Genomic DNA, 25,424 nt, shown 5'->3' with positions numbered 1-25,424 from the left:
CAACAAAAGGAGAGTGCTAAATTTACACCTTTAAATGTGGAAAACGAGTGGAAAGGCTCATTCTTTGTTGTTCAATATTTAATTGTAAAGTTGCTGTAATGTCGATATTACCAGGGCATAATGTACTACACTTAATAGTGGATATACTTTAATCAACCCATATTAATGCTTCCACTAGTTTTGTGCACATGCAATATGGAACAATCCTTATAAGAGAACCCTTGAAGTTGGCCAGACTGTTTTAGAAAGGAAAAGAGGGTAGTTGTGAGTGAAGGGAAAAATATGTACAAGGGAGTGAGATTATGCATGAGAGAGCACCAATCTGGGAAAAAATTGTATAAGAGCACCATATTTACAAGCACGTAGTTAGTTAACATATACCTTGCACCAGAGTGTCTTATATTCAGTAGTGAAATATATAGAGTGTTCAGGTAGGGTAACAATAATCATAGCAGTGTGAGACTAATGTAGAAATGTTGGAATGAATATGAAAATCTCACGTTCTCATGTTAAAGGAATCATGTAAGAGTTAAGTGGAACCTTGCAAACCAGTTAAATTGTGTAGGCCTCATGGCAATTCACAGAAAATCTAAACGTGCTGCTAAAATAATGTGAGGTGGGGTTAACGTGGTTCTTCCAAAATGTATTATCGAATTTAGTATTGAAATATATGCTTTATAGATGTGTTGCCTTTTAGAAACGTATGTTAGTTAAGAATGCTGTTTAAATCAAGTTAAATGTTTTCAGAGTGCAGGGACCCACTTCATGTAAATCAAGTAGGCCCGAACTGATAACGTTGTTCCTTTGATCTGTAATGTGCTCGTTAGAGAATAAGTCGAGAGGCGCCAAGTACTGTGCTTTCCATATGCTTTACGACCTATAGATATGGTGGAGCCTGGAATTTGAGGCCCACTGTAGGACGGCCTGTATGCAGGTGCGAGGGGTCCTAATCAGTCGAAATGAATGGAGCTTTGTTCAGTGGCGCTTGGCGCAGGCCTGTAGGAGTCTTCAGGAATTTCAGGGGGTACCGGCGCGTTGGAGAAGAAGCCTGGGAACCAAGGTCAACTTTAACGAGGGTCTTGAAGAGTACCATCATGGAGTCTACCGCCAAATTTGATACCACGTGAGGGGCGTCCCGAGGGGCGTTCCTATTGGAAATGTGATTTTGTATTAGGGAAAGCGACCCGGGAGGAGTTTAGAGCAGATGATTTTGGGAGCCTAAGGAAGCGGATGGGTAGGCAGATAGGCTGATCAGGAAACACCCATTATCAGAGAAGAGACAAAGAGAAGTGTGTGATCTTCTTAGGAAGTCACCACGGCTGACACCGTTTTGGGGTAAAGATCTTGTTAAGTAGGGATGTCACTTAGTCTAGTGTAGGGACAGACTAACCTGAATTTTCTTTTCTGTAATGACTTTTAAGTTGCAACTTGTATCCATTTTGGCAACACTAATGATATTTGAACTTGTACTTATTATTCTGTTTTGTAGACTCAGACTATTCAAAGAATTTATGTTTATAGTGATACCAGTATACCTTTTAAACCTTATCTTGAGAAGTTTGTATCTTCAGTTATCTTTGGCTTTATATTAAATCTTTAAACTTTATCACTGGTCAGTGGTTATTTAGAGTGGTGTAAGTTCTTAATTGACTAACCTAGTAGTAGATTATCTTTTACTCAATGACAGGTACCAACGATTCAGTCGACTTGATTTGGGATCTGGTAAGGTAATTAGAAACCAGAAACCCAGCGTTAACAGTTGGTAGCAGTTTAGGATGGTTATCTTCTTGAGGAAGGTAATCTAGAGAGGTTAGTTTACCCCAAGGCCCCTAGACATCGAGAGACGAGCAGCGGAAGAATCGTGAGCCGAAGGTGCAGACGGTGCGAGAAAAGCAGCAGTATCGGAGGAGAGTGAGTATAACAAGGGTCATGCGTGAACAGATTGCGGTGTTTTGTGTTGTATTTGTAGCGTAATGTCTTGCGGAGTTGAATGCCTGTAGCGTGATTGTGAGAAGGTTGTGAGCGCGCGCAACCTGGTGAACTGGTTACCTGGTAAACGGTTGAACTGGCAAATCTTAAGTTCAGGCCAGAGCTTAAGTGGTTTTGGGTGTATCGAACATCCAGAGTAGTTGTCGACCATAGTACGGAAGTCATGAGGTACCATTGACCGCCGTGGGACCGAGATAGGGGGAGTGTAAGAGTGAGTGTATGAGTAACGGACGCTGGTCGAAAGTTACTGTGTGTAAGCAACCTATCAGAGAAGGCGATTGTCTGGACGTAAACGGAAAGACATTTCGTCAAGTTAAGGTGACAACTACAGAAAGACTGTGGGCGTACAGTCAAGAAAGGTGATCGCTTGGACGGAAGTAATCATTTTTCAGAGTATGAATGAGATGCATGCATGACCGAGGAGACGAGCTGAAAAAGGAGGGGAACTGCTGCAAAGGGGGACGGGTGACGTCGGGTAGAGCCGCGCTGTGATTGAGCGGTTGGTGTGACGTTAGCTGGAGCCGCGCTCTGGTTGGGCGGCTAGGGTGACGTCGGAGGGCAGCCGCGATCGGATAGGCCAGTTAGCGAGAACAGCGCGGTGATTGGTAGATTGTCATCAGGAAGTAAACAAACGCGGAGAAAAGAGAAATCATGAAGTGCTTTAAGTGTTTGAAAGGGATTTTTAAAAGAAAAAGAAGTGAACATTATTATGGGGAAGAGGCACCGCCGGAGGGTACACCAGCTCATTATATGGCAGCGAATGTGGGGTTGCATACGATATTGTGGATTGGGGCATGGAATAAGCTTACGGAAGGAAATGAGGAGATGCAGTTCCCGAAGTACGGGACGTTTAAGTTAGAGGTGTTACATCGGCTAAAAGCAACCATGTCTTCATTGAAACCCTCACCTAGACCAACCCAGTTTGAGGCCCTTAATGCATGGATTAGGGCGGCACACGATAGAAATTTGAACAGGCGTCAACAAAGATTGACTCGATCGGTAAGAGCAGTGCGAGATTCTAAATGGGATGAGCAAGCAAAGAGATGGAGGGTACAGGCTATTGAGGTAGAGAAGTTGTATCCAATGAGGGAGGTAGTAGGTGGGAAGAACCTCATGGAAGAGGATGAGGAGAGCGAGTCGGAGGACAATGTGATAAACAGATTGTTGATAGACAGACCTCCTCCGAGAGTTGGGGAAATTGAAGATAGAGGACTTGCAAGGGAAGATGGGACTGCCATAGAGGGGTTTACACCACTCCCTATATCGGAATGGACACCTATTAAAGGCGAGGAGACACCTCAAAATAGCACAGTACAGAGTGTAGTGGGAAGGTTTGTGGTACAAAAGACGCCAAACACCGAAAAGGTTGAGTCTTTTGGATTACCGGATGCTCTTCAAGTACCTGCTACTATAGGACCTATAGTGTCGATTTACAATCCAGATCAGGGGAGAGGGGAAGAGCAGGCACAGTTAGATAGAGAAAGGATTGAGATGGAAAGGAGGAATAACACGACAAATGCATGGAAGCAATTGCCAGGATCGGTAACGTGGAACACCCCATTAGATACAACTGTAGGTCCCAACTCAGGACAGGGAGGTCAGAGAGGACCGATGGACCTAAGGGGACCGCGGCCAAAGTCCTATACAGAATTAAGAGCTGATTTGAGGGAATGGGATGGGTCTGCAGTAACCCCGAGTAACAGGTCAAGAACAGAACCAGAGTGGGAAAACAGAGGTAACGGGACTGTATCTCATTGTGGGGCCAGCGAAAGCAGTCAGGGGCGGGAAGGTCAAAGTCAGGAGAAGAGAGGAGTTACACGTCCTACGGATGAGAGAGAACAGCAGGAGCAAAATAGTAGGAGTGTAGAGTGTGAGGAGATGTCCCGTCTCTGGGAGAAAGGTGGAGACCAAATGGTACATGCTTTTCAGAATAGGTTTAGGTACCTACATCATGCACTCGGAGAAGACGTCCAACATTGGAGAAAGGAGAACAGTGATAGGTCCCGCCATGCCTCGAGTAATCAGGAATCACAGGGAAATAGTGAGGAAAGGGGGAGCAATGGAATGCCTTACTATACATCCAGAGAAAACAGGCAGAACGGGGAAGGTGGGAATATGAGAAGCAATGGAGTATTTCACCACCCACCCCGAGAGGATGGAAAAGCCTGGGATCTAGAGAGGTGGGAGCATGGGAAGACTCCGCAGAACTCACCGGAGCCTAAACGCAGAACTCGGAGCTGGGATGGGAGAGATGTGGATGGAGTACCTCAATCTAGTGTGTTGAAAGCTGCAATTAAGGCAAAGAGACTTGATGTCACCAGTTTAAAATCAGATGTCGATGAGATAATTGATGGTACATTGCCTTTGGAAAGGATAGAATTGTATGAACAGGATGAGCTGTTGTTCATGGCAAAGGATATTACTAGGAAAGCTAGAGCGTTTCATGAGAAACTGACCAATTTGGCAGACAGGTACGCCGTAGATTTATCTAGGACAAGGGCATTGCAGAGTAACCACAGATTGCAGTACTCGGACCAAGACCTAGATGAGAAGAGAACTACCGGATTAAAAACACACATAAGAGAATTGGTATCAGGAATAAGGGTGTGGAGAGAACTGGACAAATGGGAAGAGAGGTGGTCGAAGAAGGGCACTGTTAGGCGGAGTACAAGTGTGATGACCCCAGAGGGAAGGGTAATGCAGATGGAGGCATTCCCTTTGCGAGAAATATCAAACGGAAATTATGTACATGTGCCCTGGAGTAGAGGAGACTTAGCTGCGTTTACCAACTCATTTCCGAAGTTAAGGGACAATCCAGTAGAGTGGTATAAGCAGGTAGAAAGGTTTTTAAAGATCTCGAAGGTATTGTGGATTGATTTGAACATGTTGTTTGACATCGTGGTTCGATCCGATTTATGGACACCATGCAAGACTAGTGTTGAATGGCCGAATACTGAACCAGTGAGGGATGCTCGGACTAATGGACCATCCGAGATTGTCATGCAAAAGTATGAAAGGGTAATAGCTTGGCTGAAAGATAAGGTACCACCACAGGACATAGATTGGGTAAAAATAGACCGAACGAGACAAGAACCAAAGGAGACCGTTCATGAGTTTTATGAGAGGTTGTTGAAAACATTCAAGCAATACAGTGGACTCGATGTAATGGATCCCAAAGATATAGGGCAGTTTGTGTCAAAGTTTGTCTTGCGGTTGAGACCTGATATTGGTTTGATGATTCAGCAACATTTAATATGTTGGCAAAACAAACCACTAGATGAGATCCTGCGATATGCGAGATACTGTAGTGACGAAATAGATTCTAAAGCCAAGAATCTCAAGGAGAAATTGATGGTGGTGCAAATGCAGTCAGCCGGGAAGGGCGGACAGCAGAAACAGGGAACGGGGACAATGGGACGGAAGTCGAATGGTCAGAACAAGGATAGTGAAGAAAGTCAGAGACCTAGAATAGATTTTGCCACTTTAAAGAAAACGACAAAGTGCCACCAGTGTCACCAGGTGGGACATTGGCGACGCGAGTGTCCCTTTAACCCTGAAAATGGAGAGCTAGAAGTAGAAGAGCAGGTTCAAGAAGTTCCAGCTCCAAAGGTGACAGTTCCAGGAAGCAAGGTGGCCAAAGGGGGGACTTCGGCTCCACGGGCCCAGTTCCCACAGCCACCGAAAATAGCGACAGGGGGAAAGGTCTTTAAACAAATGCCTCTCTTTATCGAGGAAGAAAAGTGTTATTATATTGATCCATTGACAGGACAACGTGTGAGTGGAGAAGAGGACTGTACCCTTGGGGCAGTCCTAGAGGTGGATCAGAGAGGGCCGTTTGTGGAGGCAGAAGTGGCAGGATGTCCTACAACGTTCTTGGTGGATACTGGAGCTACTCGATCAACGTTGAGATCAGTGGTGGTTCCAGATTTACCGATGTCAGGGGAAACAATTCAAGTGGTAGGAGTTGCAAACAAAAGGATGACTAGTCCTCTGACTGAACCAGTGTCTGTGAAAATAGGAAACCATATGAATGAACATCAGTTTGTGGTATGTGATTCGAGTCCGGTATGTCTGTTAGGAAGGGATCTGTTGTGCAAATTGAACTGCACAATATACTGCACCCCGCAAGGGGTGGAGGTACAGACTACAGATGACGACGCTACCTTTAGGGTAGCCAATTCCAAATCTTGTATAGAACTATATCCTACTCTGACTGTGGAAGATCTTCCCCAGGACCTGCGAGATGCAGTGGCATCAGAGGTATGGGATTTCACGGGTGAGGAAATGAGATTGATTAAAGGGGTAGAACCAGTAAAAATCATGGTAAAGCCAAGTGCTGAGTTTCCCAGAACACCGCAATACAAATTGTCCCAAGAAACGATTGCAGGAATAAAGCCCGTGATCGAGTCAATGATTCAGCAGGGAATACTAAAAGAAATCATGGGTAGTCCTTGTAACTCCCCGATTATGGGTTTGCAGAAACCTAGCGGGAAGTTCAGGATAGTTCAGAATTTACGAAAAATTAACAATATAGTCGTTTCATGTTGTCCAGTGGTACCGAATCCATCAGTGATACTGTTTCAAATACCATGTCAAGCAGAATGGTTCACAGTGATAGATCTTTGCCAGGCCTTCTTTTCAATCCCATTGGATGAAGAGAGCAGATACCTTTTCGCTTTTAAAATGGAAGATCGCGTTTTAACATGGTGTCGAATCCCACAAGGATTCACAGACAGCCCATCTATCTTCAACCAGTTGTTGAAGAAGAATCTCGAAAATCTAGTACTGCCGCAGAATTCGGTTCTGGTCCAGTACATAGATGATCTACTTGTTGCGTCAGAGACTGAGGAAGCTTGTAAAGTAGATTCCATTGCCTTATTGAACCATTTAGCTGAAAATGGACATAAGGTATCCCCGAGCAAGTTACAGTACTGTCTGACCGAAGTGCAGTATTTGGGACACCGGTTAGAAAAGGGAAAACGCAAGGTGTCCCCAGAGAGGATTGAGGCGATAATGAAGATGAATGCGCCTACGACACAGAGAGAAGTTCGGATGTTTCTAGGAATGGTTGGTTATTGTCGACAGTGGATAGTTAACTTTTCACTGAAAGCAAAACCCTTACAGAAACTGACGCACAAGGAGGTGAGTGATCCGGTACCATGGGACGACGAATGCCTAGTGGCGTTCTTGCAGCTGAGAGACGACTTGTGTCGTGCTCCGGCTCTGGGGATGCCCGACTACGAGAAATCATTTTCACTCTATTGCTGTGAGAGGGAGGGATGTGCTTTGTCAGTCTTGGCACAGACCCACGGAAATGCCCGTAGACCAGTTGCATACTTTTCGGCTACATTAGATCCGGTAGCCGCAGCGTTGCCCGGATGTCTCAAATCCGTTGCTGCAACGGGTGTCAGCATTGAAAGGAGTGAGAGTATAGTGATGGGACACCCGTTAGTGGTGTATGTACCGCATTCTGTAGAATTGTTAATGACCAGGACGAAGACGCAGCATCGGACCAATAGCAGGCTCACGCGCTACGAGCACGTTATCCTTGCCGCGGAGAACGTGACCCTCAGGAGATGCTCTGTCTTGAATCCTGCTACTTTGATGCCATTACCTACTGTAATAGAAGGCGAAGGATGTGAAGACCACGATTGCCTTGATGTGACTGAACTATGCACGAAACCCAGACCAGATATTGTGGATGAGCCGTTGTCTGACCCTGATGAGATTTACTTTGTCGATGGCTCATGTTTAAGAGACGATACTGGTCGGTTGAGAGCAGCTTATGCTGTTTGTACCATTACTGGAGTTGTGGAAGCCGCTTGCCTGGAAGGAGTACATTCCGCACAGGTAGCAGAAATGATTGCCCTAACTCGTGCCTGCATAGCAGGAAACGGAAAGAGAGTCACCATATACACTGACAGCCAATATGGTTTCGGTGTGGTTCAAGATTTCGGGCAGTTGTGGTCTCAGAGAGGTTACATGACCTCCTCTGGTTCGCCCATTCGAAATGGAGAATTTGTGCGATTGTTGTTAGAAGCATTACAAGGTCCAGTTGCCATAGCAATAGTAAAATGTGTAGCTCATACTAAGAATACAGATTTTGTATCACAAGGCAACAGGTACGCTGATGAGGTCGCACGCTATTGTGCGGAACAAGATTATTCTTTCTCAAAGGTGGAAATTGATGGTGCTGAAGAAAAGACAGAATTAAGCATGATGTTGGAAACTGTAGACACTTGGGAGGATTTAAGAGTGATGCAGGAGAACGCACCTGAAGCAGAGAAAAAGGCATGGGAAATAGCAGGTTGCGTGAGAAGCAAGATGGATTTTTGGATTTCAGCAGATGGGAGGGCTGTGTTACCTGAGGAACTAGCGAATCCCATGGCAAGGCAAATACATGGTCCAGTGCACCTAGGAAGAGACGCTATGATGAGTGTTTAGGCAGACTTGGTATTGCCCTAAATTTAGAATAGCAGCAGAATCCGTATGCAAGCGATGTGTTACCTGCCAACAACTGAACATAGGCAAAAGGACACCAGTCACACTGAGTCACATTGGGAGGTCGGGGGGGCCTTTCAATAGAATGCAATTAGACTTTATTGAAATGCCAAGAGTTAACCGCCTTAGGTATGTGTTGGTGGTTGTATGTATATTTTCCAGATGGGTTGAAGCGTACCCTACACGTAGGTGCGATACACTCACAGTAGCTAAATTGTTGCTCAGGGAGCTGATACCGCGCTTCGGGGTGCCTGCCTCTCTGGAATCGGACAGAGGAAAACATTTTAACAGCGAAATAGTGAAGATGTTGTGCTCCACATTAAAGATCGATCAGAAACTGCATTGTAGTTATCGACCAGAAGCCTCAGGGATTGTGGAACAAGTAAACGGCACTCTGAAGAATAGATTGGCTAAAGTTTGTGCATCCACATCTTTGAGTTGGCCAGATGCTCTTCCTTTAGTGCTCATGAGCATGCGCAGCACACCTGACAGGAGGACAGGTCTCTCGCCACACGAGATTCTGATGGGGAGGGCCATGAGACTTCCTACAGTTCCAACTGCTGCCCTATTGAATATCACAGATGATCTGATCTTGGATTATTGTAAGGGACTGTCTGACGCCATCCATTCTGTGTCCCTTCAGGTGCAGGCGGCTGAAGTTCCAGCATCAAGGAATCTGTGTCATGATCTGAACCCAGGGGATTGGGTGCTGGTCAAGAAGCACGTCCGGAAGAACTGCCTAGATGTACGCTGGCGTGGGCCCTTTCAGGTAATCCTGATCACGAACACCGAGGTGAAGTGTGGAGGGCTGCCCAATTGGATTCATGCATCCCATACTCGAAGAGTTCCAGCACCTCTAGAAGAAACAGCTCCTATCCCAGACGAAAGTTCAGTCGTGGAAGAAGAGTCACAAGAGGGGATTGGATCAGCTGAGGGGGTGTCGGAAGAAGGTGGGAACGCATCGGATCCAGAAGAGGAGAGAAGACAGGACGGCAGTGAGACTGAAGACGCAACTGAAGGAGAGAGCTGCAGTGAATACGACTCAGACACAGATCAGTACCAGAGCAATCAAGAACCGAGTGTGAGGGCGAGAAATAGGAGAACAAGGCTTGGAGCTGCCACTTGGCCGGAAAGAAGAAGGAGGCTAAGTTTAAGGTCGGCTCAGGAAGAAACGCTTGCTCCTATATCCGAAGACTCGGATCCAGAAGAAGATACCCAGGATCAAGCCGAGGAAGGTCCTAGAAGATCAAGGAGGGTGCGAGTGCCTAGCAGAAGGTACTCTACTCCTGATTGGACCTACCTCGTTGCAGATGTCCGTGGGACACAGAACCGGGAGGATCAGGGAAGTGAGCCTGATCAGAACTGATCCGATCATCACAGTGCAAATAAGATTCCTGCTGCCAGGAGCGGAGACCGAAAGGTTGCTGACACTCAACATCGTCTATCCTCCTCTCCTGAGCGGAATAAGAAAATTGATTTTAGAGACAGTTGATTTTCCGGTTTGCTGTTCACGATATCCAGTGTTGGAGGGAACTCTTCTTCGACTGGAAATGCTTGAGCGAGTAGTGGAAGTTCTTGGAACACTCATTGTTTTGGACTAATACCTTGTTGCAAATGTCTTCAAAGGGGCGTAGAACTGGGAAAGTGAAGAAGGTGATCTTGGTCAGAACGGACCCCTTTGTAACTGTGGATGTAGAATTGATAGTACCAGGAGTGGAGATTGAAAAGACCTTAACTCTTCATTTTGTTCGACCACTTGTCCAGAGTGAAATAAGGAGAATAATCCTAGAGACAGTCGAATTTCCGTGTTGTTGTGAGAACTGCCCAATATTTGAAGGAATCCTTCTTCGTATGGACATTTATGAAGACGTAGTGTCACTCCTTGCAACATTCATAGATTCTGACTGATAAAAGACTTTTGAAAAGGAATTGTAAATATTGCTGCAAGATAACCTAGCGCCGAGTGGAAGAAGAAAATGATAGGGTCTCCCTTTTAGAGGATGGAGAAGGGCTAGGGTTGTCTATTTCCTACAGGACTTTAAACTGTTTTGCGGAGTAAATTGTCAACTTCCAGGTGTTCAAAAGAGAGACATTTTTCGGAAAAAAGGAGACGTTGGAGATAGAAGAAAACCAAAATTACACTGTTTGAGATCATGGAGGCTGGCAACCCGAACCGCAGGGCAAAATGTATAGTTGGCACACTTTTAGGGGTGGTGATTTCACTTATAGTTTTAGTGGTTACTGTCTCATACATAGTGGGACATGAGAGAGATGCAACTGAAGTCAAGGAAGTCAAGGAAGTTAAGGGAGTGTCAACACAGAGAACAATCACTGTTAATCATAAGGGAAACATCAATGATAAAGACAAAGCTTTGTTAGACGCGGAAATTAAGAGGTTGCATACAGATGAATCACAGGGGAACTTCAGGTCAAATGCTTATGCCAAATTGCTTTACGAATACATTGATGTCATGGAGGCGAAGAATTGCTATGTTTGTATGCAATTACCAGCTTCGGTGGAGGAGGGTATCAGATACCATCATCTTCCATTGACATATGGAATTACATGTAGTTTATTGTTAAGCATATTCTATGGATGAGAGGGGTTCGAGTATTATTTCTCGAACTTTGACTCGACATTGCCAGAGGTCCCAAATTACAAGCATCTGAACAAGTGGGACTATTACAAGAGCGAAGACAGGTTACACAAATGGTTCATTCCATGGAAAACGTTAGATACTTCACATGCCCGAAGAAATAATCTGACTTGTCAAGTGTCAGAAATTGAGAAAAAGTTTATAGGGCAGGTAGATACTAGATACAGAAGGCAGAAGATTCTAAAGGCTTCAGGACAATGGGAAACAGATTGGACCAAGGAAGAAAGGATACATCAAAGAAAGGGTAGCTTTGGTCCAATTGCTTTAGACAAGGAGAAATGGGGGAAACTGTGCATTCACAGGAGTTACTCCTATTATGAGAATCTGTATGTAGGTCAAGTCAGTTGTGAACATGCTTTTCAATTGGAGTACTACTCCAAAGATTTTCTGAAAGAGATGCAAGCAATTCCAAATGTATATTTTGTATGTGGAAGAAATGCCTATGTGAAGCTACCAGATAATTGGTACGGATCATGCTATCTAGCAATTGTCTTCCCCAAAATATATCCTGTTGAGAATTTGGAAACGATAAAGAAAGGAATACCAACTAGAGGGAAGAGAGGGCTAGGTGCAGCAGAAGTAATTGGGGATGTATTCGGTGCTGCATTCCCTATCTTGGGAGTGATACTGAATGACATCAAAATTAGGAGATTGGCTACAGTCGTAGATAGGTTATCTGCCAGTACTGCTAGATCATTAATGCTGGTGGAGGGTGAGATGCAATCGATAAGGGCAATGGTTCTTCAGAACCGACTTGCTCTAGACGTTCTGTTAGCCAAAGAGGGCTGAGTCTGTAAGGCTTTGAAGGTCCAGGAATGCTGCACTTACATTCCGGACAATTGAAAACCTCTAGAAAAATACATACGAAACATCACTGCGATACACCACGAAATTGAGGATCTGACAAAGATAAACGTGTGGGAAAAAGTAGGTCATGGAATGGGTAAAGTTGGAGGTTGGTTTGCCAACCTAGGAAAGGGTATCGTTTGGTACATACTGAAACCCATCATCATAATTGTGATTTGTGTAATCACTTTGTGGGGATTGGTGCGTTTGTATCAGTGGTATAAAGCAAACAGATTGCAGAGATCTATGAGAGAACAGGAGAAAAGGTTGACAGCGATGCAAGATACACAATATAAGAGTCTGAAGGCATTGGAGACAATGAAAAGAAGTGGGACTGCCATGACTTCACTTTGAAGAGTCCTACAATTTTGTGATGGTGTTTTGATGGTGATGACCCCTGAAGGTCATCAAAGGGGGGACTGAGAGAGCACCAATCTGGGAAAAAATTGTATAAGAGCACCATATTTACAAGCACGTAGTTAGTTAACATATACCTTGCACCAGAGTGTCTTATATTCAGTAGTGAAATATATAGAGTGTTCAGGTAGGGTAACAATAATCATAGCAGTGTGAGACTAATGTAGAAATGTTGGAATGAATATGAAAATCCCACGTTCTCATGTTAAAGGAATCATGTAAGAGTTAAGTGGAACCTTGCAAACCAGTTAAATTGTGTAGGCCTCATGGCAATTCACAGAAAATCTAAACGTGCTGCTAAAATAATGTGAGGTGGGGTTAACGTGGTTCTTCCAAAATGTATTATCGAATTTAGTATTGAAATATATGCTTTATAGATGTGTTGCCTTTTAGAAACGTATGTTAGTTAAGAATGCTTTTTAAATCAAGTTAAATGTTTTCAGAGTGCAGGGACCCGCTTCATGTAAATCAAGTAGGCCCGAACTGATAACGTTGTTCCTTTGATCTGTAATGTGCTCGTTAGAGAAGAAGTCGAGAGGCGCCAAGTACTGTGCTTTCCATATGCTTTACGACCTATAGATATGGTGGAGCCTGGAATTTGAGGCCCACTGTAGGACGGCCTGTATGCAGGTGCGAGGGGTCCTAATCAGTCGAAATGAATGGAGCTTTGTTCAGTGGCGCTTGGCGCAGGCCTGTAGGAGTCTTCAGGAATTTCAGGGGGTACCGGCGCGTTGGAGAAGAAGCCTGGGAACCAAGGTCAACTTTAACGAGGGTCTTGAAGAGTACCATCATGGAGTCTACCGCCAAATTTGATACCACGTGAGGGGCGTCCCGAGGGGCGTTCCTATTGGAAATGTGATTTTGTATTAGGGAAAGCGACCCGGGAGGAGTTTAGAGCAGATGATTTTGGGAGCCTAAGGAAGCGGATGGGTAGGCAGATAGGCTGATCAGGAAACACCCATTATCAGAGAAGAGACAAAGAGAAGTGTGTGATCTTCTTAGGAAGTCACCACGGCTGACACCTTTTTGGGGTAAAGATCTTGTTAAGTAGGGATGTCACTTAGTCTAGTGTAGGGACAGACTAACCTGAATTTTCTTTTCTGTAATGACTTTTAAGTTGCAACTTGTATCCATTTTGGCAACACTAATGATATTTGAACTTGTACTTATTATTCTGTTTTGTAGACTCAGACTATTCAAAGAATTTATGTTTATAGTGATACCAGTATACCTTTTAAACCTTATCTTGAGAAGTTTGTATCTTCAGTTATCTTTGGCTTTATATTAAATCTTTAAACTTTATCACTGGTCAGTGGTTATTTAGAGTGGTGTAAGTTCTTAATTGACTAACCTAGTAGTAGATTATCTTTTACTCAATGACAGGTACCAACGATTCAGTCGACTTGATTTGGGATCTGGTAAGGTAATTAGAAACCAGAAACCCCGCGTTAACATGCATAATGGCTGGGAGTCAATCCATCTTCATGAATCCCGTTTGGTTCACAATGGAAGCTAACACCAGTCATCAAAATAACCTAAGTCAATTTGAATGCTGAAAATACGTGCATTAGCATCTGTTAAACAATGACAATGGGTTAGGAGGGGTTGGCTTCAAATATGGTGATCTAAGCATATTTTGGTTATTGGAGTCATCCGGGGCCATTCACTCATTGATGGATTACATTTTGAAATAGTCATACAATAGAAATGGTGTAACCTTTGGGGTACCTTCTGCCTAGTGGCTTAGGCAGAAGCACACAGCTCTACTCTATACAATCTGAGCCTGCACATTCTATTCAAACTAAACAATAGCCCATTAGTCTGAATCTGGAGCCTGTGGGTTTCTGTAACCTGTCTGATAGGTTTGTGTCAGGGGTGTAACACAGGCCCCCGCAGCCCCTGTGGTACAGGGGGCCATCAAGATCCAGGGGGCTCCCTCAGCACAATACTCTGTCCGGAGAGCTCCTTAATCAGTCCAGAGTAGGCCCTCCACATACCTTGCAGGGAGGCCCCCTCAAGTTTCCTTACGCCAGTGTTTGTTGTGTGAGGTGTGAGAAAGTGGTTTATTAGTTGGGGTGGGTTTGTGCCCACCTCATGTAATAAAGTCACTATCCTGTTAGGTCCATTATAAGGTTTCAGTAGTTTAAACATGAGCTCAATCCCTTGATAGCTATGGAACACAGCAGACAGGTGTAAATTAACAAACATATGTAAATAATTGAGAAGTACCAAAACAGTTAAAAACACAGCACAATAAAAACTCAAATCTAATATAAAAAATAAATAAATCAAAATTACTCCAAAATGACAAAAATCCAATAAGCCAAACCAGAGATATAGTTTTTTTTAAAGGTTTAAGAGAAAATAGCCCCAACCAAAGTTCCAATTTCTGATTAGCATTGTCATAGGCATTGTCTCTATGGTACCTAATATGCAAGAGGTTATTTGCGAAACTTTTGTTGCTTACTATCAAACTCTATATGTTGCAAGGGGAGACACTGACCTCAACCATCTGCATGAATATATAAATGGCGTTCCCACCCCTAGGGTATGTCTGCTACAATGCCAAGACCAGAAAGAAATGCGGTGTATCGAAAAGCTATGTGCAGCCATCTTGCAGATGGAATTTATTTATTTATTTGAACTTATAATGCGCAACAGCTACCCGCAGTGGGTTCCCCGGAATGTAATAAGATACATGGTACTGCCTTCAGAGTTCTGTATAACATACAGAGTGTTCCTTGCCAGTAAGCTGTTGTCCATGTATCCGGCTGAATTGGAACAAGGGGGAACTCCGGCAGTCTATTAGGGATGCACTGATCGCTGGGTAACCTACAAAAAAAAGAGTGATCTCCGAGATATCCACTCCTACTGACCCTTATCGCTTCTGAATCGAGATATAAAATCTCGAGTCGCATCCTGGCCAATAGACTCCTGCTACTAGTATCGACCGTGATCCATACAGATGAAAAATGGATTTATCCAAGCCTGTAACACCAGCATGAATGTAAGACGACTGTTGGGTCTGATGAAGAAGGATGGAGTGGAAGAGAAGAAAGCAGTAGAGGTGCCGCTGGACATCGAAAAGCCTTTGACACACTGGGCTGGCCTTACCTGTTGTAGAACTTACACTTAGTTGCCATTTTAACTTTTTCATTTTTAACTGGACATCTTTTTTCTAATGGTGGTTTGCACATGTTTGCCCTAATGCGAGAATGTGCCATGCACATATTTATTTCTGATAGACATTGTCACCCTGTGATCTGCACAATTAGTTCCAGGGTTACACATTAGAATGCAATGCCCATGTTTTTATTTTTGTGCTCGTAGGAGATCACTTTTGCTCCCCCGACTAACTAAGGAGGTTGTTCTGCGCCGCTTGCACAGTATAAAAAGCTTTACTGTTTTATTATTTAAACAGCTCCCATGCTGAAGTCGGTGAGAGGTAGTTCACTGCACACTGGAATTATCATGGAGGCTGCAGTGAGAGGTGACTAAGATGCAGCTAAGTAGACCCAACCTTCAACTTGATAAGATAGCTGTGCAAGAGAGGTGTGCAAGCCTGCACACTTAAAACAGGGTGCATTTGTTAATGCACAGAGGCTGGCTTCCTGATGCACGATGCCAAGGTGTGGGGTTAGGTAATTGCAACAGTCCTGGCAGGTAGGTACTGCCAACATGCTCTCATCAGTTTTTATTTTTTGGTAATCGTTTTTATTGGTGTTTTCACATGTTTATACACGATACAATCTGCTAGCTTTAATATTAAAAACAAACAGAACAGTGACATTTACACTTATGACACTTGGTGGGGGATCAGGCCACAAACATGCTCTCATTAGTTTAGAGGTTTTAGTGATAGATAGGAGTAACCTTAGTAAAATTAGGAACAATTAACATGGTTAAATGGTTTGTGTTTTCTAATAATGCTTATAACAATGATCTGTATCATCTTTCTAATAATCGCAGTTCATTTTTTATTTACAAAGATTAGAGTTTTTTAATACACAATTGACAATGCATTATCGTTTAGTTTCTTTGTGATACGTTGGGAATAGAAAACAGAAACAAAAGGTTTAGATCTGTTTCCACGCAGGGAGGAGGTACGAGAGCGTCCAAAATGGCCGTTTGAGTCCCGGTCTCCCGAGACCCCCGCCACCCCGGGGTGTATCCTGAACTTAATCCTGTGACCGGGCCTTCAAAATCAGTTGCATAAGGGAAGCGGTGCCGGGAGCTGCAACCTGCTTCCCGATCGGCCCCTGAGAGCCGGAGAAAAAGAGCGTGGAAAATCTAGGCCTGCAGGCCCTGAAGCCGGGGCCTCAGGTTGGAAGCAGACCCCGACCAAAGTTAATCCACGCCGGAGCCGAAACCGGAAGTCCCCGGCTCGGCCCCGTGAAAACCCAGATCGCGCTCCCAGCGCTTACTGGACTGCTCCCCCCCCCCCCCCGCTGCCTCCCACAGTGCGTTACAAACGGGCTCACACACGGTGACACGCGCACCTGGGGGGGGGGGGGGGGGTGTATGGATCCTCGTGACCCACATCGGCGGCCTGGGTGATGTGGCAGTTACACTGCAGGCTCCATAAATCACGCTGCATTGGGCTAAGGAGTTGGTATGAGAGCTGGGAACCCAAAACTGTAGTTTTGAGAGGCTATGGCAATCTAGAGGGCCCCAAAATATTGTATGTTGACCGGGTGTGGCAGCTGCGGCGCAGAAGACGGGGCATAGAGCGGTTGTGGTCGGTGCCGGAAGTGTGGCGAATATCCCACTTTGATGACCATGGGCACTCAATGACAGGCCGTCAAGACAAGAGGGCACCCTGCTGAGTGGCCATCACATTGTATATTACAGGTCGATTGGGTGTACTGGGTGATTGGTGCGGCTTGGTTGATCACTATCGAACCCCCCCCCGGAGAGCGGGTTAGAGCGACGGATGAAGGACTGCGCTGACTGAGCAGGAGTGCATACAGTGTGGTCAGTGTGGCTGTGCACGTTATCTAGCGCCTCATCGTGGGCTATCCGCCGCTCCTCGCTTTGCTCGCCTCGGTTCTCAAAATGGCAACAAAACCCGAAACCGAAAAACAACAATCCAGGACGGCCAGAGGGGCTAGAAACACCCAAACTAACAAATTGGATCGTCACACGCAACCCAGAGAGTCGCCGACTGGGTTCGGGAAATCGCAAGATGGGAGTGTGGGGGATTCGGCCGCTAAAGCAGAGCCTACGCTACAGGATGTGATGGCCGCGATCGACGGAGTCAACACCTCCCTTGGCAGGAAGATGGAATCCCTAGGTCATAACTTGATGCAGTCACCTCACAAAGACCAGTGAAAAGGTAAAATCACTAGGCGCCAAAACGTCCAGTCTTACAGATGATGTGGCTCTGTTACAACAGGGAGTCCGCAATCTCAAAACCTCAAGTGAAGTCGCAAGTTGGATGAATATGAAGGGAAGGCCCGTAGAAATAACCTGTGTATTATTGGAGTGCCTGAAAAGGCGGAGGGACAGGCCGCTGACCTTTTTGTGGAAGACATCATTCTCAATCATTTGAAACCCAGAGGCCTGATAAATTTCTTCACAGTTGAAAGAGCGCACAGGATTCCGGGAGGGAGACCGCGACCTAGGGCGCCGCCCCGGCCAATGATTGCAAGGGTGCTTAATTTCAGGGATAGAGAGGCTATCCTGCAGGCCTCCAGGACCGGGGGCTCCCTGCAGTATGAGAACTCCACCCTAAGTTTTTTTCCGGACTTTACGCAGGCGGTGCCGAAACAACGGCAAACCTTCTTGGGTGTCAATAGATCTGTTTCCACAAATTTCTTGGGAATCAGAGTGGTCATGTTCGAGGTTACCGACAAACATTGATAACTCTGTAAGGTTAAGGGTTTAGATGTGGTACTCTGAGCTAGCCAAACCAATATTACCAGATTATATAAGAAGACTCAGTCTCTGTATTATGAAGTTTTCTTTATCTAAATACACATTCCTACTAAATAGGTCGGAAACATATAAGATACCTTCAGACAGTGCTTGAGAGGCTGTGGCTAGGGCTGGAGTTCCTGTGATGGTCCAGCTTTAGCACACAAGTCCACTGGCCAGAGTACGAATTAGACAGTTTCTCTCTGTAGGATTCTAGATTGCCCAGCATGGGTGCCCTCTCTCCTCAATCATATTTGCCTCTACTATTGAACCACTAATGTGCCTGTTGCACAAGAGAGGCCCAGAGAGGGGAATTTCCCCGGGGTGGGGGTGGGGGAGTGGCGTGTGATCTCCTCACATGAGGATGATGCCCTTCTGTACCTGCACAGTTCCAGAGAGTCTCTGGCAACATTGACTGCACTAGACAGATTCTTTGAATTCCCAGGGCGTAAGATTAATTGGGGCAAATCTGGTTTATTCCCACTCAAGAAACATAAGACACTGGGGTGGGCTTCTCTTCCTTACACCAGGCTGACATGGGTAGGACAACACTTTTAAATACCTAGGATTGAACGTGTATCATGACAACGATGGCCTGGTAAGATGAAATTTAGAAATGGTGCTGGCGACGACGAAAGAGTCAGCATTCTGGTGTGCTCTCCCACTACCCTCAGCATGCCATGTGGCTGTAAACAAAATGCTGATCCTCCCAGGATTCCTTTACTTGTCTCAGCTATCCCAGTCTTGCTCAAACAGCCCTTTTTTGCAGAGCTACACACCATGATATCAGACCTAATCTGGTAAGGAAGCGGAATAGAGTAGCGCCCACAAGACACTGCTCAGACTTGGAGAGGATGTGCTGGGTGTCCCCAACTACAATTGGTACTATGTAGAGGCGTAGCTCCAGTGACCCATGAGATGGCTTGGGGATGGGAGTGGAATAGAAGGTAAGGCATTAGCACATGTATTACAACATAACCAGGTGCTTGAATGGCGTGTTCCCATCGGCAGCAGACTTCAGGATGTCCAGTATTCACAGATTTTCAAAGGCCTGGTGGGCTAAATATGTACAACCAAACGGCTCATGACGCTGGTACACTACACAACTACAACTGTGGGGAGAATGCAACAACATTTGGCAGATGACAATGGACTGAGGCTGGCAACATACAAGTGGGAGATATGTAGGACCTGGGCAAGCTATCTGCGTTCCTAAATATGACAGATTCAGAGTAGGACCAAGCAAGGCACAGAGCACGCTGAAACATGGGCTGTGTTCCCTGTGGGGCCAGTCGGAGTCGCCTACAAACATCACATTTCAGTGCTTGCTGAGACTTTGAAGAGGGCGTAAAGGTATTACAACCCTCTGGCATAATGCTTTAATTGGGAGACTTCGGACAAGCAGTGCATTGTGACTAAGACATGCACCAAGCAGGCCTCTCACAACTCTAGGTTTACACTTATTCAGTACAATTATTTGCATCAAACTTACCACCCCCTAAGCACATTTGCAGCATGTTCCTGAACGTGCCTACTCCGTGTCCTAGGTATCCGGGTCACACTTATCACATGGTGTGGGAATGCCTGGAGATAGTGAAAGTCTACCGAGCAGTACTATTGAAGTTGTCGGAACTTGTGGGACAAGACCTGTCCCTTGATCTTGGGCTCTGCCTTTTGGGGTGGACGCTCAGTTCAAAACAGAATAAAATAGAATGCAGGACGGTCAACCTGGCCCTAATATTATGCAAACCCCAAAATGCAATGTCCTGGAAGGTGCCCAAGCCTTTGTCAGTTACACAATGGCTAAAAGACCTGAAAAAGTGGGCGGGCTGGAACAATATGCCATTCACAATGCATGTCACCAGGGAGGGCAGGTAATGGGGATAATGGTGTGGACCCATTCATCATTAACTTTCAGGTCGGATCAGATGATAGGTCGCCCTGAGCGTAGCATCAAGGGCTGCACCGGGTCTGGCCTCGCTACGGTCGGTGAAGTCATGCGTGAATGGTGCTAGGAGGCATTTACCACCTCTTCCTTCAATGAGCGCAGGCTGAGAGAAGCTGGAGAGTTAATGCAAATTAGCCCACAGAAACATCAGGCAAAGACAAGGTAACTTGCTAACAGTTCCCTTTAATTATTATTTATTAAAAATCCAACTGCACCATTAAATTGGAAATTTTAATAACTATTACAAATAGTGGCTTAATTATTTTTCTAGCTGATCCCATTCCTGAGATACAGTATTAGTATTTTAATCCGTACCCCGGTTTTAGACATAGAACAACTAGGCCAGACACAGTGAAAATACCTTTTAGGGCCTTGCACTGTAGGGACAGGGTAACATTTTTTATATGTCCCACTTTTAATTACCATACTTTGTGGGCTACAAGACCTACATAGCAATGACTTACTAATATTTAAAAAGGAGGTGTTAACCTGAGAAAAAGGGTTATTTTAACATGTCACAATGCAAGTTTTACTCTGCAGCAGGCGTGCTACAATGGAAGTCCTGAAGCCATGTTTTTCATTCTCACAATAGTGAATGACACGATAAGTATTTACGTCCACAGGTAACAATTAACTTTTCATAACGTGTGTATTTCTTCTAAATACATTATGGCCTTGAAGAAAATGTAAATATGTGTTTCGGGAATTAGCCAATTTCCACATGTTTTAGTGGTCAGAGCACATACACTTGGCACTGGACAGCAGATTATACGCCAGCAACACAATTCAGGAAATAGAAAAAAAATAAAAATCAGAGATACTATTCGGAAAGAGGCTTTTTCCCAAATGATGAATGAGCCTGTACATTTTGTTTCACCTAAAGCATAGCTTGTAAGTATGAACTCAGAGCCTATGAGCATGTGTAATAAGTGTAATAACCCTACTGTAAGGCCTAAAGATGTATGTATCTGTTTCACATAAAGACTGGCTTAGTAGTCTGAATTCGGAGGCTGCGAGTAAGTGTAACCAGTGGGATACTCCTGCTGCCTGAATTCTTAGCCAGTTCGTTCTGTTTCATCTGAGGGATTGCTCAGTAGCCTGAATCCAGCACCTGAAAGTGTGTGTAGCCTGGGCATAGCTCAGATGCAAGGTCCCTGCCTGCAGGGTCTGTTTCTTCTGAGGGATAGATCAGTAGTGTGAATTCCAGGCTGAAAGTCTTGGCAGCTCTGTGACTCCTTGTGAAGGTGGGAGGTATGGTAGGAGGATGGCATTGGTTATCAAGGGGGGTGGGGCTATGCGCATGCACCCTGGCTTGGCTCTTTTGTAACACCATATTCAATAATCCATCCCTTGCCATGAGCACATAAGTCTAAGCATTTACAGATGATCAAGCCCCATACTTTTCTCAATGTCTGCAATATCTTGGCCACCTGACATCACAGTTCATTAATATCTCTTCTTAGTAGCTGTTGAATTCATTAGCCTCACTGTACAAAATTATATTACATCTTTACTATGTGCTTCTCTCAAACCTAAATTGCCTTTATAGAGAACCTCTAGAAAAAAAGAAAAAAAAAAAATAAAAAAAAATAAAAGGAGAGTTTGTCGCATGTATCATAAGTATAGGAAATTAAAAGACACATTTTAGTTACCTGGATCAATGCTTTTCTTATATCGGAAACCTTGAATAAGAAGATATCATTTGTTCTGTTGTTGTATTCATAAATGGCGAACCTGGCTGCTTTCAAAACAGCAGGATCATCTGTGCTAGCATTTCTTGGAAATCCAGGCTGAATTGTTGGCTTCTGCATGTAGAGTACTGCAATTAGGACAGAAAAAAACGTTTTCTGGTTACAAATTCAATAAAAATCAAGACAACTGCTCCTGTTTGCATGGATTAAACATCCCACACAAGTAATGAATGCTCTGCCAAACACTGTGGTGTCCTACGCTCGCGCTGGCAGACGCTCACATACAATACTTTCACTAACCTGATTAACATCTATTGGGAATAGAGCCCACTAGTAGATTTGGCTTTGCTTTGCTGTGGTGGTACGTGTAGATCCAGGTCAGATGCTGGCCAAACATCCATAACATACCAGTAATATCACCACTGAAAACAGCCTTTGTCTTTGGTTTGTCACTATTAGCTTGCTGCTGTTCAGACCTACTAGATTGCCAGTTTATGCACAACCATCAAGCATACAGTTCTAATATTACAAATATGAACAATATTACCGTCGTCAAAACATTATCCAACTCTTTTTAAAAGGGTCTAACAAATGGTGGTACATTGTAAACCTTCACCCCAAGGGTCTGTCCACTGTAATAACATTCCACCATTAAAAATATATTTCTTTAACATATGCTTTTCACAAGAAATAGATCAGCCATACTGTCTTTGTAATAACATTTCACAATATAAAGCTTATTGCTGGCACTGAATATAATTGTTCCCATTGAACCAGCGAGGCCTACTGTCTATTAATGGCTTAACACCATAACTGAATCAGGCCCACTACATAGAGCATAAGCTTTCCCACAAGGCAACTGACAGGTATACAGTGTCAAAATTGCAAATGCATAAAATTTAAAAACAAAATATAAGTCCTCCTCAGAATGGTTAGCGCAGTGACAATCTTCTACCCCAGGGATTGTCAGAGGAAATAAAAAAAACACCAAAACCTACTTTGGTAATCAGTGAAATTCCAATTAACAAAATACCGCTCTAAATGCTAGAGCACAGTGTAGTAATAATTTATCTTTAAATGCCTATTCGATTCAGCATATGATATGACACCAGACCTACTGTCTTACAACTTTAAAGAATAAAGAAGCCTATATCATAAGCGTTCCCACAAGTGAAAAATGTAATAAAAGCACTCTTTCAGTGGAAACCGTCAACTTCGGGAAACAACCTTTACAACGCAACTTTTACAACACACTACCAATACAACAAAACTTTTATAACGCAACATCCATTACAACGCATGTCTTTACAACGCAACCATTACAACGCATGACACTACAACGCATGTCATTACAATGCAGTCATTACAACGCATACCATTACAACGCATACCATTACAACGCATACCATTACAACGCATACCATTACCATCCAACACTTACCCTACTGTTGCACCCCCTGGAGTTAGAATAGTAATTTTTACCCCTACACTATCCAACACTTACCCTACTGTTGAACCCCCTGGAGTTAGAATAGTAATTTTTACCCCTACACTATCCAATACTTACCAAACATGCAATGTAATGTTATGCGTTGTAAAGGTAGTATGCGGTGTAATGGAATGCGTTGTAAAGGTAGTTTAAAAATATTCGTTGTAATGGCATGCGTTGTAATGGAATGCGTTGTAATGGATGTTGCGTTGTAAAAAATGCGTTTTAAAGGTATGCGTTGTAAAAGTATGCGTTGTAACGTCATACATCCGTCAACTTCTGCCTAAGCAAATGTTGTATTCAGGGAAATCAACATGTGGGTTGAACTATGGGCTAGATGTACGAAGTATTTTTGCATTCATTAATGGCTAATTCTGCGAATTTGGCTGTATGCATCCAAAAAAATGCTTTCTGTGATGTACAAAGCCCAATTTGCGATTCAATGTTTTGTGATTCGGTTTATGGATGGTGCGTATTGAGGGCATGTCTTCCTAATATTGAATTGGAATGGTATGTACAAACATTTTGCGACCGAAATGTGGGCCCAAATTGTTTTTAATTTACTGTCAATTGAAAGTTGGTGGTAACCCATTCTCAAATGGGAAGGGGTCCGTCCCCAAGGGACTCCTCCTTTGAGAATAATTGACTTTTGGGGGGGAAGGGGGAGGCAGTGGTCCAAGGGCCCACTGTCCACTCTTAAAAAAATGAAATTTCAAGGTTTCATTTTTTTTTTTCTAAATGCATCCTGTTTTCCTTTAAGGAAAGTGGGCTGCACTTAAAAACACATGATTGCTTTATGTAAAAGCAATCACAGACATGGTGGTCTGCGGAACCTAGATGGCAGAGAATCAGAGTGGTCATAAATTGAGACCCACTTTATTAATTTTCATGAGGTAAGTCTATTTGCGAATGGCTAATGAAACTCAAAAAAGAGTTTCCTATATTGTGAATAGCGATTTCCTAATTGCTTTTCTCAAAAAATCTCAATTAGGTAATCGGTATTCGGTATTCCTATTTCCGTACATCTGGGCCCAAATCCCTTTCTTAGTATCGATCCTGGCTTATATTTTTCTGTTGACCACATATGGTCTGGCAGCTCTGCTTTCAAGCCAGACCTAAAAGCTATAATGCACCATGTAAAACTGAGACATGGTGAAAGTGTTTTTCATCTCAGACAGACTTCTCCGTTACCAGTACTTGGACATTTCATGACACTTAGGAAAATTTAAAAATTTCTCTGCCATATTACGCTAATGAGGGTTACCCACCTCTGCAGGAGGGTGTTTTTAATTTGATTAACATTACCGCTATGGTGTGTGTCCATCATAATGCATTTGAGAAATGAATTTATGGCAATTTTCACAAAACTGCTTTCCTAGCTGGTTAACAGTAATATTTTTCCACATTGACCTATTTTCAGGATGGAATTCTGACTGTGAGTGGATATATCAGGGGTGTGGGATTTTATAAATTATCTACTTGTCCAAAGAATGAGATGCTTCAGAAATCTACTTGTCCTCTAAAATAATCCACTTGTTTTTGGTGTTATAGAGTTAGGTGACACATTATTGCAGCTTTCTCTTTATTGCAGTGCCTCTATGATTTTTTAGGTCTCATCTTATATCAGGGTATTGATTATGCCACTGATTTTGCCAAGTTTCTGCAATCTACATAGAGGGGCTGAGAGTAAGTGTCAAGCCGTAGTTCCAGGGTAGGAATACTCTGGCATTCCATGCACAATCACAAGCTAACATATTTAAGAGTATTCACTAACTCCTCCAATCTCTTCCCACATGAGACACATTTGGAAATTTACTCCTAACAAGGGCAGGAGTAAAACATTTTCCAGGATGGGAAAAGGGAGTTCAGGGTAAGAGTGTGAACATCTGCTTGTTAGGAGTATGGTTTCACATATTTCGGTACACTTTAGTACATGTCTGAAAGTTGTACATTTGCACCAGTGCATAGAC

The 25,424-nt window shown here is 43.9% G+C and overlaps 1 protein-coding gene across 1 annotated transcript in view; it reads right to left on the bottom strand.

Moving 5' to 3' along the window:
- The window catches only part of CST7 (cystatin F), a 226,901-nt gene that overhangs the window by 109,551 nt on the left and 91,926 nt on the right, over nucleotides 1-25,424 (bottom strand). Inside the window, exon 2 of the mRNA XM_078646982.1 lies at nucleotides 21,927-22,093. Coding sequence (XP_078503108.1) covers nucleotides 21,927-22,093 — 167 coding nt within the window. The remainder of the gene's footprint in view (nucleotides 1-21,926; nucleotides 22,094-25,424) is intronic.

This window comes from Lissotriton helveticus, chromosome 6, assembly GCF_964261635.1.
Source record: "Lissotriton helveticus chromosome 6, aLisHel1.1, whole genome shotgun sequence".
Taxonomy (NCBI): domain Eukaryota; kingdom Metazoa; phylum Chordata; class Amphibia; order Caudata; family Salamandridae; genus Lissotriton; species Lissotriton helveticus.
This window is presented reverse-complemented; position numbering and strand designations above follow the sequence as displayed.